This window comes from Trichosurus vulpecula, chromosome 4 (assembly GCF_011100635.1).
Source record: "Trichosurus vulpecula isolate mTriVul1 chromosome 4, mTriVul1.pri, whole genome shotgun sequence".
Classification (NCBI taxonomy): Eukaryota; Metazoa; Chordata; class Mammalia; order Diprotodontia; family Phalangeridae; genus Trichosurus; species Trichosurus vulpecula.
In genome coordinates this window covers 247,031,822-247,047,310 of record NC_050576.1, presented here as the reverse complement: position 1 = coordinate 247,047,310, position 15,489 = coordinate 247,031,822, and the positions used below count along the sequence as shown (strand labels likewise).

The following is a 15,489-nucleotide window of genomic DNA, read 5'->3' as shown; positions in this document are numbered from 1 at the left end:
TGTCAGTTCATGTTCAGGCTACAAATAGGCCACATGCAGGTTTAAATATCTTCTGGTGTAAGCAGGATGTTTTTAGAAGGCTCAAAAAATTTTGGTTGGTGAAGCAGTAAGAGTAAGGAGCGTTGGGTCCTTTCTCATCTGTGTCCTCTCCAGCTCCCTCACTGTGTAAACTTGGGCAAGTCATGTAAACTCTTTGGGTTCTAGTATCCCAGTCAACAAAATGGGGCTGAGGGGAAGGTGTAGACCAAATTATTTCTCAGGTTCTTTCCACATGTAAACATCAAGGGATTTCTAAATGTTCTCTTTTCTGTGTTTTATAACACAGTTTACCTAAAGCTTGGGGGAGAGTCCGCACCTGTGATTTCACTTGTGTAGGGAACCCTGAGATGTATATCACTGTATTGATGCACTTTGGAAACTCATCGTTGGCTACAGTCCTTGATAGGATGAGCAGTGGGAGTTTCACTAGGCAAGAATGGCCCTCAGGATTGTACTCACAGTCAAACAAAAACGTTTGACAGTCGTCGTCATAGAGACCTACCTAGTGTGATAAAAGGTTAAGGGACTTGACCAGGGTCAAGAACATAGTGTCAGAGAGAGGCCTGAAACCTATGCCTTACTTATTTGAAGGCCAGCCTTTCTATCCGCTATGCCATGCTGACTCTCGGGCTTAAACTGCGGGCAAAAAAATCAGATTTTCATGAAATCAGTCATACAAAGTCTGATTCATAATCTTACCAATCTGCAATATTTTCCAGGTTTATAGCTGGCATTCTTAACTTTTTCTGTGTCATGGACCCTTTGAGAAGTCTGATAAAACCTATGGGCCCCTTCTCAGAATAATTTTTTAATTTATAAAATAGAATTACAAAGAAAACCAGTTATATCAAAATATAGTTATCAATATTTTATCAAAACAAAATCATAGACTCCCAGGTTAAGAACTCCTGCCTTATAGCATTAAATTATAGCATTGAATTACTCTAAATATTGAAAATTATCAAAATATTCACATACTATCAAATTTTAGTATACTGTTGAAATATTGTTTGGCATAGCTAGCCCCCATTTAACATTTTAATGCTTATCATATTTATACAGACCTTCAAGGACTTCATGTGCTGCCTCAGACAGTTGACTGGTCATCATTCCCTCCTCAACAATATTTGTTGACACTTGGATTCAAAAACAAAGAAGATGGAAAATTTTTGGAAAAAATGTCAAGCAGGAAGCTGCCCACATTTACAGGTGAGTCAGTAAGCATTGGGATGTTCTTCCAATATTGCCCTCACCTGTTCTTGGTTGTCCATTCTGTTGATTGCCGACAATGAAATTTTCATTCCCTGACACCCAACATGGCCTTAGACTTCCATTCCTTCTCCTACCTCACCACGATGCTTCAAGACTGGATATTTTAGGAATTCAAGGTATATTGATGTATATCGATCAACAGCCTAGCATACTCGAGAGAGAGCTAGACTTTAACCCAGCAGCCCCGAATTGCCCTGTGACTAAGTCACCCTCGGCAGGTCATGAACTCTCTGGACCTCGCTTTCATCATCTGCAAAACGGGAACCAAGATTGTCCTGATGCTACAGGGCTGTTGTGAGGGAAGTAAGAAGAAGATCACCCCTCTGTAAATGTCAGCCTTGATTAAACATAGGATTGTAGAGTTGGAGCTGAGGGGACTGGGACATCTGTCTCCACTAAGAACAGTGACAGTATTCTACGTGATGTGTTTTTAAAAAAAATTAAAGGAAGGGGGAAAAATCTCATAGAGCTAAAAAAAAATTACCACTAGTATTATGTGGCACTCAATTTTGGCAAAGCACTTCACAAATGTTATCTCGCTTTATCTTCACCTGGGGGGTAGGCACTAGTATCATCCCTATTTTACATATGAAGAAACTAGGGCAGACAGAAGTGAAGTGACTTGCCCAGGGTCACACAGCTAATAATGTCCCCAGGTAGGATTTGAATTCTGGTCTTCCTACTTCCCGGCCCAATGCTCTACCACTGCACCAACTGGCTGCCCATGGAGAATGTGGTCTTTAACCCTGCCTTTCCCCCTGGAATTTAGAGCTAGAAGGAAGCTGAGAGGCCGTCTAATCCAACCGCCTCATTTTACAGATGAGGAAACTGAGACCCAGCCAAAGTGAAGTCTCTTGCCTACAGTTACCCAGGTTGTAAGTAGCAAGGTCCTAGGATTCTAACCCAGGTTAGAGTTTTCTTGCCTCCTCTTCAGGGGCCTCTGACTCATTGGGCGCTAGGTCCCAAAAACCATAAGCGAATAAATGAACCTGAAGGGATGTTGGAAGTCATTAGTTCGTACCTGCTCATTTGAATACTGTCTGCGAAGAACAAGATAAGCATCAGACACATTTATAACAACCTTTTCCCAAAACTCCATAAGAGCCTATTCCACATTCAAATGGGACTTATTATATAACTGTCTGTTGGATCTTTCAGTCATGGCAGGGGAGCCAAAATGCACAGATGGCAGTTCTCCAAAGGACAGCATCTCCTCTAACCCTCCCACTGCCGAGCACAGGGAGCAGGAATGTGACTAGGTTCGCTAGTAAAGATTTCATATCTATTAATATTAAGGCATTTTTATAGCCCGGTAAAAGGGGAAGAAAGTACTTTGAAATTGAAGGGATAGAAAACAGCATAAAAGTTTATTGTTACAATTTTTAGAGCACAAAACCCCCTTCAGCCCGCTGACCAGGGAAGATGCAGCGAGACACATGGAGACCATGGGGAAGAGGATCCTGCCAATACTGGATGTTATCCGAAGCACTAAATTAAATGTAGGTATATGAATTGGCTCTGTCTGAGTCCAAACGGAAAACGAGTATGAAGCCCCCAGACAGAAGAAAGATATATGATGTGTTACCGGAGTGGATTTCAGAAGCCTCTCTCTGCAAATCCCATCTATTAAACAAAGCCAGTATTAGCTAAAGATTTTATTTATTTTACATTTTAAAGGATTGCAACTGTATGCTCCACAGTTGCTAGCATTTATTGCGTTAGCAGAAAGCTTAAGGAGCCAGTCCGTTGGTGCTTTCCTCCGATCTAATCCCGGATTGCCATGAATTTCTCATTTCAAACCAATAACAAAATTTTAGCAAGCGCAATGTTTTCACTATTTCATTTATCGGTCTATTACAGCCTAACCATCTCGTTACCTGCATGGGGAATTAGATGGTTTTTCAGGCCAATGCCTCCATACTGTCCTGATGAATTGGAGGCCACTTTTAAAACTCGGCCATTTATCTTCATATACCCTAAAAGTAAATTATCTAATCCCACTCTGTGATCAAGGGAAATAGATGCTGGTTTTCTTTAGTGGTTAGTTTGCTTTTTTGTTGTTTTGTGTTTCAGAGACAGCATGGTGTCTGTAGTGGATAGAGTGAGGAAGACTTCAGTTTGAATGCCACCTTGTGTGGCTGTGTGACCTTCAGAAAATTACATCAATGTTCTGTAAAAGAATGAGGGCTAGCTTAACAACTTATAAAAACCCTTCCAGTAGTAAATCTGTGATTCTATGAAAATAGCCTGGACTATTTAGCAGTTTTTAAATTGTTCCACTGAGAGAATACCAAAGAAATGTCTCATTAATGCACCCTAAGAGCTACTGATTTCCCCTCTTTCAAGAGTCTGAAGGTTGAACGAGTCAGAATTTCTTTTCTTGGGGCTGTTGTATTCAGTCACAGATTTGATGTTCTTGCCTTCTAAGGGAACTGTCACCTTGCTCCTTCTCTGTCTTTCAGAGTTGTATTCATGAGTTTCCTTGAACAAAAAAAAAATCTCATCACCCATTTCTGGTCCCAAGCATCTCCAAACTTGGAAACGACCTGTGACCCCTCGAATGCCGGGCACCCAGGGTGTCACCAGGTCCAAACACTGACTGCTTGGCTAATGAGCTTTAGCAATATAGTTTTGAGAACACAGGACCACCTCCATGCCACACTAAAGCCGAAATGAGACTTTGAGAATCACCCAAAAAATTTAACATCTATTCATCTTCTGAAACAGATTTAACATCTACTTCTCTTCTGAATAACATCTTTGGACCTTTGAAAAAGTCCTAAACCCTCTGGTCTTTGCATTTTAAGTTAAACAACTCAGGAATAGGATGCTTTAGAAATGTAGTCCTCCAACCCAGTTTATCTGGTTCTGCAGCAGTACTGTTCCCTCATCCATTCTCAGGAGTTCTCCAAGACCCTCAGCTCCTTTTCTCAGAGTCTCCCCCTACCCACATATAAGGTCTCTCTTAGGAGCAGCCAAATGGTCCTTCTTACTGTTCCTCATAAACAACTCTCCATCTCCCATTTCACATCCCTGCACAAACTGTCCCTTATTTGTGAAATGGACTTCATCCTTACTTCTGCCTTCTAGATTTTCTTGTTTCACTAAAGACTCAACTCTAACATCAACTTCTTTGCTGATTCTACTTCCTTCCCACATCCTGCAAAAAAATATTAACTTGTATATATCATGCGTATTGCTAAATAAGGACATATTGTACCCAACTCCGCAGAATGGGAAATCCTTCAGGGAAGGAACTGTTCCATCTCTGTGTCTCCAGCATTTAACACATCTTACAGTTGAGGAAACTGAGGCAAACAGAGGTTAAGTGACTCACCCAGGGTCACATGACTATTAAGTATCTGAGGCCAGATTTGAACCCAGGTCTTTCTGACCACAGGACCAGTGCTCTATCCACTGCACCACCAGCTACCAGAAGAAACTCTGACTTTTTTAAATGGTTCTTGCATCATCGTGCAGTCAAATAAGAAGCGCAGGTATAATACAATTGACAGGATCTTTAGTTTCATTTTAATGCCCCAATAGACTGATTCTCAGGCATGCTTTGTTGGCCCAATATATAACTCCATTATCTCCTGTAATTCTGCTTATGTGAGAAACAGTTTCTGGAAGACTCCATAGGATCATAAATTCGGAAGTAGAAGGTGCCACAAAGGCCATGTTGTCTAACCCGCTCGTTTTACAAACGAGGAAACTGAGGCCTGAGGAGATTATGATTTGCCCAAGGTCACATAGCTAGTAAGAGTCAGAGTTGAGACTTGAACCCAGGACCTTTAAGCAGAAGTGTGATTCTTTGATGTTGATATTTCTACCACCAGTACAGCTTATAACCCCTACTTAGAGCCTTCTCATCTTATAGGATTCTTGGCCATGGCGTCTCTACCCGTTGTGCTGGATAAAGACCTTCCTCCCAAGGTCTTTCTAGATATCCTGGACTCCAGGGCAGTTTGTGGTCACTCATTCTATCTTCTCATCACCTAAACCAGTCTGCTTCCTTTCCCGTTCATCTTTTTCCCTGCTGATATTGCGCGCTCCCCTACTTGTGTTGGAGTCATCATTAGGAACGCGCCAAATCCTGCCTGTGCTCACCACGAGTTAACATATAATAAAGTGCTTTGTATACCTTAAAGCGCTATAGAAATGCTTGTTTACTGTTATTATTTTTAGTCTCCCTGCGGCCCTCTGGGTCCCACGTAACTGATGCTTTGTCACGTTTCAGGATTCATAACCACATGGCATCACCGGGAGAACATTTCTGCTTTAAAAATGGGGCTTTTCACCAAGATATAGCTTGAACCGTTACATAATTTACCCACTGCAGTTGGAGCATTCCCTCATCCTTCCATTCAAGTTTGGGTCCAACTCGCCGTCCCTCTTGAGTGCCTATCACAGAAGTGTGTCCTAATGTACCGATTCATCGGGCTGGCCATCCATCTTTATGTCAGAATTTGAACAGCGAGCATTATTTATCTGTTTAGTTTTTTCCGATGTAGATTGTTAGACCAATTTCTTTTGAGTCATCATCGATCTCCTTCAGGACGTCCAGCAGTGTCCTAGGACTTGATGCCATCCCATGATACCACGAACATCTGGAGAAGCCTAACTATTCCCATAGGGAATCCCTCTTCCACTTGAACCTTAAGTAGGGCATACTCTTTGACAGTGGCAAATGCCTCTGGTGAACATACAGCTCTCTTTTAAACCTTGCCTGACATAAATGATCAGAAGGTCATTGGACAGAGTTGCCTCCGCGCTTACATTCATCCAGGAATTCTGCACTACCTCAATATATGTATGAGAATGTCCTTGTTGGAGGAGAGCCAGTAAGACAGTATTTTGCCCTATTGAATCAAGTTCTTTTTAATCAAGAAATAGTAGACACTGGCGGGTTTGTGCCTTTCAGCCAATTATATGACTGTAGAATATTATTCACAAAAGTCTCTCTCCTTTTCTCCTATTTTCACCAATAACACCCTTATTGTATGCTTAGATGATTCTTTTTTTCCTAAAGTCTGAGTATACCTGTCTCACTAAGGCTGAAAGTACAAGGCAACACACGGACTCAGTACTGCTCTAATCTTCATGGGAGCTTTGACTGCTTCGTTTCCTACCTGAGGAAATACGCCTCTCCTTGAGAAATCTGGTGGCCCCCTGTTTGTGGAGTGCTCGCCATGTTAATTAATGCTGGACCCAATCAGCTTAGCCCACCACAGCTCAGAATGCCCAGGCTCAAGAGATCCCACAAGCATCAGCCTCTCTGGTAGGAGGAATTAACAGGCATGTACCGCTACACTTGGCTTTTCAGATCATTCTGGTGATTTCCAAGAGAGGAATGAATATAAAAAGAATATGGGCTCCTTTGGGACAGGGACTGTGACCATTTTTGTCTTCTCTTCAAACTTAGCATAAACATTTGTTGAACTGAATGAAATTAGAAAGAAGAAAAAGTAGACCTAGGCTTTGGTAGTTGTCAATGTCTACTAAATTTCCTGTCTGAGTGAAAATACTGTCCATAATTTTTTTCAGGGTTTTGTCATCCTTTCCTGTCTTAAACACCCTAGTCCAGGATTGTATTGCTTTTAAGAACATATCATTATGGAGGGAACTATATATGCTCTCCCATGTAAACTTTCGCATACGCTCTGTGTCATAAAAGAGGACTGAATAAAAATTAACTTGCTTTCAGCCCTGTTTTATTTCTAAGTGGCAAGGAATGGTTTCCACATGATCCCATCAACTATGTCCAAATTGGCCATTGACAACACCTAATTAGGAATATCATTCCTTCCAAACATTATCTTGTCCATGAGGAGAATGGAACAACTTTTGCCCATAGTGTCATCTCACTGCTCTCCATCTTATTTTTGGAATGCTGAGCATTCTTTGATATCACAAAAAGTTGTGATCTCACAAGATGTGGTTAGCTAGCGGTTGGTTTGAGGAATGTATGGCTAAAACACTTCTTCAACTTTCTCTCTCTCTCTCTCTCTCTCTCTCTCTCTCTCTCTCTCTCTCTCTCTAACATGCTCTCCTTAGACAGCTTGTTATCTTTTCCAATGATAGAGATTGATTTGCTCAGATTGGTTTACCCTGATAGGTGTAAACTCTCCTTTTGACCAGTGTCATGTGCTTTCAGAATTATGGGCTCAATTTATTGCCAGGGAATAGATCTAAGTCAACCGGCCCACACAAGGATTGAACCCATGACCTGAGCCTCATTAGCAAAAGGATGTAATCTACTGAACTAACCAGCCCATACAGTCAGAAAGCCAATTGACTAAATGAATGACGAAAGCCCTTGGCAGCCTGTTTATGTAGACCTTAGACATTCTGCCATCTTGAGGCCAAGTGTTTGACTTATTCTTTAAATGTTTTTTTTTCCTTGCAAGAAGGTTATAAATTACCCTTAGACATTTGCATTTATTGCCAGTGCCACTAAACCTCAAGAATACAGTACACTGCATACAGTATAGGTTCATATACTTTTTTTACAGAGAGAACCATCCAGAACTTATACCTCTATTCATTTTGGCGATATTCCTTGGTGGGAATGCCTAAGGAGTGTTGAAATAGACCTAATTAAAATTTGAGCATCAATCATGGGACCAGACACAAGGCAGAGCCAGTGCTCTGGTTAATACGATAACTGGCTCCAATCATACATATTTTATAGGCGTTATTACTTTGATATTAATTTATGCAAATGAAGATAAACATACAACTATCTAAATGGCATGACCCTCCTAATCCATACCATAGTCACCCTGAAGATCTGATCAACTTGCTGGAAACCTGTCATTATAAATATTAGGTTTGCGATATATTCCAGCCTTTCCTTATTTGAAAGAAAGTCAAGTTTGGGCTACATAAAGCCATCATCTAAAAGGAAATATTTTAAATTGACTGCTCCTGCTTTCAATTTTCTTCTCTCCAATAAACCCACTCATTTCTCGGTCCTTCCTCTATCAATTATATGGGAATAGACATTATTGCAATGTGATTTCCAACAGAGGAATATAAAATACAAGTTGAACACTGTGTTCCATCAAAGGCCGGCAAATGACTTTGGCTCCAAGAAGTTTTCCAAAACAGGTCAAGCACACCCTGCCTCTCTTGGAGCCTAGTGCCATCATGGCAGAAAGGTGACCATTCCAACACCGTTACAGGGTAGCAAAGGTTTAGCTGAACCCAAAAGTCTGGAAGGAACAGACCCTGTATGTCTAAGCCCAGCTAGGCTTGGAGAGGCTCCTTACTATGTTAACTACAAGAGGATTGCATTTTTTCCTGTGGAGGGAGTGGGGTTGAGGGGAGGGAGGCACAGCAGTTCCCAAAAGACTACATATTAAGTCTTACAGGATCTGAGATCTGCACTGAGCTGTTTCCTCCACTAAAGTCCCCTTCTGGCGCCTCACTGAAGGGTAGGTGACTGGGTACCTGAAGGCTATACCAGGCAAGTGTAAGCTCTGGCCAGTCATGGCAAGCCTCAAGTATAGTCCTGTATAGTATAGACTTACAGAGAGATGATGGACTCAGTATTTATCTATTGAACGTGGCCAATGAGAGAATTTGTTTTACTCAACTATTCATATCTGTTAAAAAAAAGAGTTTTTTTCCTTCAATAGGGGCAGGCCAGGAAAAAGTAAAAAGATATTTTTCCTAATTTAAAAAAATAATTTTTAAGTATAGGCCAAAGACAGACTGTGGCTATTGTTTGAAGACTAGCACAACTAGGCTTATCATCAGGTAACCATAAGGTAAAATTTTCAGTCAGAACAACCCTGAAAGATCATCTACTAAGTCAAAGAGAGGTCATGATCTGAATCAGTAAGAGAAACATCCATACCGACACATTAACAGCTCCAAGCACATCCCCCACGTCCATAATAAAGACTCTAAATTAAGTGATCCATCCTTCGTTCAGCAAGCATTTAGTTATGAAGCTTCTAGGTGGAGCCATGAAGAGAGTGCTGGAGTTGGAGTCAGGGAGATGAGTTCAAATCCAGTCTCTCAGATACTTACTAGATATTCAGCCTTGGATAAGTCACTTACCTCAGTCTACGTCTTTTCTCATCTGTGAAATGAGGATAATAGTAGCACCCACCTCCTCTGCTTGTTGTGAGGACCAGATGAGATAATAGCTGTAAAGCGCTTTACAAACCTTGGTACGGCGGCCTATAAATGCTAACTATTGTGATTATTAAACAGCATTTGTTAAGTGTCATCTGTGTGCAGGCACTCATTCTAAACGGAGCTCCATACTTGAAGGATCTATGCTGGCGTGGCCATTCCCTCCATATAGTACAAACCACAGCCCCTGTAAAACTCGGTAGATATTTCTGTGGCCCAAATAACCCAGGGCAGCCAGGTCATTGGGCAAGTCCAAACTTCGCTGGACTGATCCTCAGGCAAGAAACACACAGAATGGCCCCAGGGACCTTCCTAAAGTCCTTCCACTTTGACATGATTTTACCCAACATTGTGCTACATCAACACAGTCTTGAAGAAAACTGCATCCCCTCTGACCCACAACTGAGGCAGTAGATGTTAGTAGAGGTAACTAAGGTGTCTGTTAGTGAAAGAAACCAAGTCCAACCGCCATTATGTTTTCCCTTGAAAAAGTTTCTGTTCCTGCTTGTTTGTACCTACCACCAGTCCATCAGCAGCCTGCATCTGCAACAGCAGTCACTTCCTGTCCTCATTGTTGATCCCCATGCTCCCCTCTGCAGCCTGATGATACACTTTCTTTTCCATTCATTATTTGCATCAATCGCAGTCCATTTCAAACCCCAAGTACTATATTTATTGGGCTAAATGTGGAAGGGTTAAAATAAAAACTTGTAGCAAAAAAAAAAAGATTTGTCATACATGAAGCTTCCTTCACAAGCTGATGTACCCAAAATGACCTAACTAACCATGCTTTTTTAATACCTTGTTAATTTTACTTTGTATTTTCTCTAAGTGAAGCGTGAAAACTGTTTACACGGGCATATCTCAAAGAAGCGGCAGTCTGTATTTATTTTATTTTTGGACAGTTAGTGTGTTGAGATGTTATATCTGCAACAGATAGATTCCCAGCACTTTTATTCTCCAGCGCTTTCGCAGCACATCATCCGGTACCACTTATTCACCCACCATTTCATTGTAACCTCTGTTAAACCTCCCTGATTCTGTGCCTGAGCCTCCATTGAATGTGCAAATGACTTCACCTTGAGCCTTGCCTGGGTCATGTCTCAGCTCCTTCATTGGCTCCTTGGCTCCTTCATTGCTTTCCCTCCTGCTGCTTGGCAGCCCTTTGATCTCAACTGAAGTTCAGGGGCTACTCGCTCTCCCCTCTGGACTCATCCTTACAACCATTAGATGTTTAGGCTAATTTCTTCACTCTTCATTATTTCTTTAAATATACCACGTAATATTTTTTTCCCCTTGATACATCATTTCATTTAGAAGAGTAGGGGGCTGTCCTCTCTCAGTGGTACCTTGGGGGAACTTTGTTTGCATGTCACAGAAACCAAGCTAACAACACTTATTAGCTGCGTAACCCAAGACAAGTTTCTTAATAGCTCTGTGCCTTAGTTTCTTCATCTGTAAAATAGGGATGATGATAATAGCCTCTACTTCCTGAGGTGGTTGTGAGAATAAAATGAGATATTTGTAAAATATTTTGCAAACTTTAAAATGCTGCATAAGCGCTACGTATATTGATACAGATATGTGTTTGTTTCTATAGGGGCCAATTTGGGTGATTCAAAAACAAAAGATATCAATAAAAATATATTTCTTTAAAAAGGTCATATTGGTGTTTAAAAGACCAGACAGTTACATCAAGGAGAAGTCCTTGAAAGCACTAAGCAGGCTCCTAAATGCTACCGGTAAATATCTATCCATCCATTCATCTGTCAATCTGCATATCTAGGCCTTTCTGTCTGCATATATAGGTAATTATGAGCTATACACATGTATTACATACAGAAAACAATTAAGTCCAAGTGTTCTTCCATAAGGCTTGTTTTTTAAAGATTTCTATGTGATCTCAAAGAAAAGAAATAAGACACTTGAACTTTGTCCTCCAGAGTCTTCAGTGTCTGGAATAAACTCTGATGGCCGTTGTTTACAAGAGTTCTTTTGCTTTGAGCCAGAACATAAACTCGAGCATCTTATGATGTGCGTTCATCACTGGGGGGAATGTTTCTTCCTCTCCTATGAAATATTAAAAGCATTATTGGAGCTTTTCTTAAAGGAGGAAGATTTCTTTCCTCGTATTAGAATAAACAAAGTTTGGCGGGCCAAGCACAGGCGTGCCCCACGTTGAGAGTCTAACATACCAAAATCTCATCCTGCACCACAGACCTGTTTGGGTTTTGTGAGTCCTGCTATAAGATGCCTCTTTTCTGTTCAAAGGATCCTCGATGAGTGTGAAGTTTCTGTTTTATTATTTGATGAAGACTGGGTTAGAATGATTTGGCAGAGAGTGGAGAAACACAGTGATGTGCAAATAGTTACAACCCGAAGTTAAAGAACAAGATTATCACTTCTGAAATGGTCCCAAGGCCCAAAGATTTAGATAGAGCTGTGGGTGACAATCCAGGGATCGTCTGGACTGTCAAGAGGATGTTGTTTGGTTGTTTGTTGTTGTTGTTTTCCTTAATAGTGTTTTGGTTTTTTCCAATTGCATGTAAAGACAGTTTTAAACATTCATTTTTGTAAAACATTTTGACTTCCCAATTTTTTCTCCCTCCTTCCCTTCCTTCCCCCTCCCCAAGACAGCAAGCAATCTGATATAGCTGTACACGTATGATCATGTTAAACATATTTCCGCATTAGCCATGCTGTGAAAGAAGAAGCAGAACGAAAGGGGAAATCCACAAGAAAAAAAAACAGAAAAATGAAAATAGCATGCTTCGACCTACATTCGGATTCCATAGTTCTTTCTCTGGGTGTGGTTAGCATTACGAGTCTTTTGGAACTGTCTTAGATCCTTGTATTGCTGAGAAGAGCTAAGTCTATCAAAGTCAGTCATTGCACAATGTTGCTTTGCTGTGTAGTGTTCTCCTGGTTCTGCTCACTTCACTCAGCTTTAGTTCATGGAAGTCTTTCAGTTTTTCTGAAATCCACCAGCTCCTCATTTCTTATAGCACAATAGTATTCCATTGCACCCATGTACTGCAAACTCTTTAGTCCTTCCCCAATTGATTGGCATCCCTTTGATTTCCAATTGTTTGCCACTACAAAAAGAGCTGCTCTAAATATTTTTGTACATGTGGTTCCTTTCCCCTTTTTAGGGTCTCTTTGGTATACAGACCTAGTAAGTGATATTGCTGGGTATACACAGTTTTACAGCCCTTTGGGCATAGTTCCAAATTGCTCTCCAGAATGGTTGGATCAGTTTACAACTCCACCAACAATGCATTAGTGTTCCAATTTTCCCACATCTTCTCCAACATTGATCCTTTTCCTTTTCTGTCATACTAGCCCATCTCATAGGTGTCAGGCATTACCTCTGAGTTGTTTTAATTTGCATTTCTCTAATCAATAGCGATTTAGAGCATTTTTCATATGACTATAGATGGCTTTAATTTCTTCCTCTGAAAACTGCCTGTTCATATCCTTTGACCATTTATTGATTGGGGAATGACTTGTATTCTTACGAATTTGACTCAGTTCTCTAAATATGTTAGAAGTGAGGCCTTTATCAGAAACACTAGCTGTAAAAGTTGTTTCTCTGCTTTCCTTCTAATCTTGTTTGCGCAAAAACTTTTTAATTTAATGCAATCAAAATTATCCATTTTTCATTTCATAATGTTCCCTATCTCTTGTTTGGTTATAAATTCCTTTGTTCTACATAGATCTGACAGGTAAACAATTCCTTGCTCTCCTAATTTGCTTATGGTATCTCCCTTATGCCTAAATCATGTACCCATTTTGACCTCATCTCAACATAGGGTGTGAGATGTTGGTCTATGCCTAGTTTCTGGCATACTGTTTTCCAGTTTTCCCAGCAGTTTTTGTTGACAGAATTTTGAATGCAGTCCAGACTGGACTGGTCTCTAATGTGGGAATGGCCAGAGCCAAATAGGCTAGAGGCAGGTACATCAGGACACAAAGCAGGGGGATAATTTATTTCAATGTGAGGAAAATGACTTGCAAGGAAGGAAGTCCCCCTCCTGAGAAGGAGGGCTTACCACGCTGGGGTACAGGCAATGCTTGTATACAGAAGTGGGCTGGACTATGACATAATAATTCTTAGGTCTTGAGTAGCAGTTTTCCAGGCAGGCTCAAGCATGGACAGTCCAGGTGTTCCTGGGTCCTGTGGGAACAGTCTCCACATTGATAGTCTCCCAGGGAGGTACAGCACCTGGTTCAGTTCACTTAGCTGTTATAAAGAACAGGGATTGTGAGAAAGTCAAGCAAGGTGATGGAGGGCTCTCAGGTCCCTGGGAAATAGAGGGTGGTGAACACCTAGTGCTTGGCCGAAGCACCCTCTTCCAGAGGACGAGATCATCCAGAGTGCAAAGAATTGTTATTATGCCATGCTCAGGGCACAGCCTGCTTGCTGGGCCTTACAGGGTTCCTCCACAATACTTTGACAGGACCAACCCCAATCATATTTTACACCAAGAAACTTTATGGTTCCCATCTCTCTTCCCCACCCCCACCCCTCACCCACTAGTGCCTTCCCTTCTGAGAGTCCCTTCCATTTACACTGTATTTATCTTGTATGGGCATAGTGATTTGCCTGTGTCTCCTCCATTAACATATGCGCTCCTTGAGGTCAGGTATTATGGTTTTGATTTTCTCTGTATGCCCAGTGTATAGCACAGTGCCTGGCACAAAATAGCATTGAAAAAAATGCTTGTTGACTCACTGACATACCCAATTCCTTCAATTAGCATCCCTGAATTTACTTTCTTCAAGGATCCTTCCATAATTAACCAACATGAACTTACTCTGAGCACTTGAGGCATTGCTGGTTGATTTACCATTTCCTTTGACCTTAGTCCTCCATCCTATAACTTCACAATTCCTCAATTTACCTGTTTCCCATGATCCTCTCTACCCTACTTCAGCTACACACAGAGATGGTCATGCCCTAGGTCTTGTCTTCACCCCAAAATGCACCCCTTCCATGTTCATGTACTCTGGAATTCCTTTATCTGATTTGTCTGTTGTCATTTTCCATTTCCCTCTGCCTTGCAGCCCCAAAACCTGTTCTTTGTCTTTACCCTGAGCCCCCACCTTTCAGCCCCTCAAGTTTTCCTAGGCTATCCTCTTTGCACTAGCTACACTTTCCTCCCTTCCCCATCTTGATCTGTTGGTGAGCTAGTTTACTTTCTTCTTCTCTAGAGTCCCTTGCCTCTTTATCCCATCAAAAATCTTGCCCTGCCAAACCTTAACCTTGGATTATTCCTACTGTTTGCTTCCTCTGCTCCTATTCATGAACCGTTGAATGAAGAGAAAAAAAAATCACAAAACTGTGCTGACTTGGTCCACTATAAATTAATGTTACATAATTTCAACCAGGCACAAGGAAATCCTTTTAACCTCTCTAATTAACTCCCTGTCACAGAGTGTTTTCTGAGCTTTTCCTTTGCTCCTTAAGCCTCCTATGACTCTCTACTATCCCAGCTGAGAAACTTGCTTCAAATTTCACTGAGAAATTTTTGCCACCATTGGCAAGAGCTTCCTCTGAATCTCCCCTTCTCATCTCATATCTCTCAGATTATCTTCCACCACCTTCTCCTCCTGTCCCATGAAGTGGTCCTTCTTGCCAATGCACAAATTTGTCTTTCTCCCTAAATGCACAAATGATCTTATTCAACTTTTCCAGAAGACTGGCTCCCTCTGTGGATGCCCAATCTCTTCATTAATCTTTAGTCTCTCTCTTTCTATTAGCTATTTCCCCCCTGCCTAGAAACACATTCATGTCTTACCAACACACCCGTGTTTCCCCCATCCTCAAAAAACCTTCATTTGATCCATCTGTCACCATTTCTCTTCTCCCTTCTATGCCTAAACTCCTTGAGAAGGCCATCTTTTCTATTTCCTTTCCCCTCACTCTCTTTTTGACTCTTTGCAGTCTGGTCTCTGACTTCATCAGTCAACTAAAACTGCTCTCTCTAACGTAACCAGTGATCTCTTCATCACCAGATCCAACGGCCT

At 41.3% G+C, this 15,489-nt stretch overlaps 1 protein-coding gene across 1 annotated transcript in view; it reads left to right on the top strand.

The window, feature by feature from the left end:
- SPATA16 (spermatogenesis associated 16) overlaps positions 1–15,489 on the top strand; it is a 235,750-nt gene that overhangs the window by 181,323 nt on the left and 38,938 nt on the right. The window contains 2 exon segments of the mRNA XM_036755681.1: positions 1,102–1,248; positions 2,698–2,810. Coding sequence (XP_036611576.1) covers positions 1,102–1,248; positions 2,698–2,810 — 260 coding nt within the window.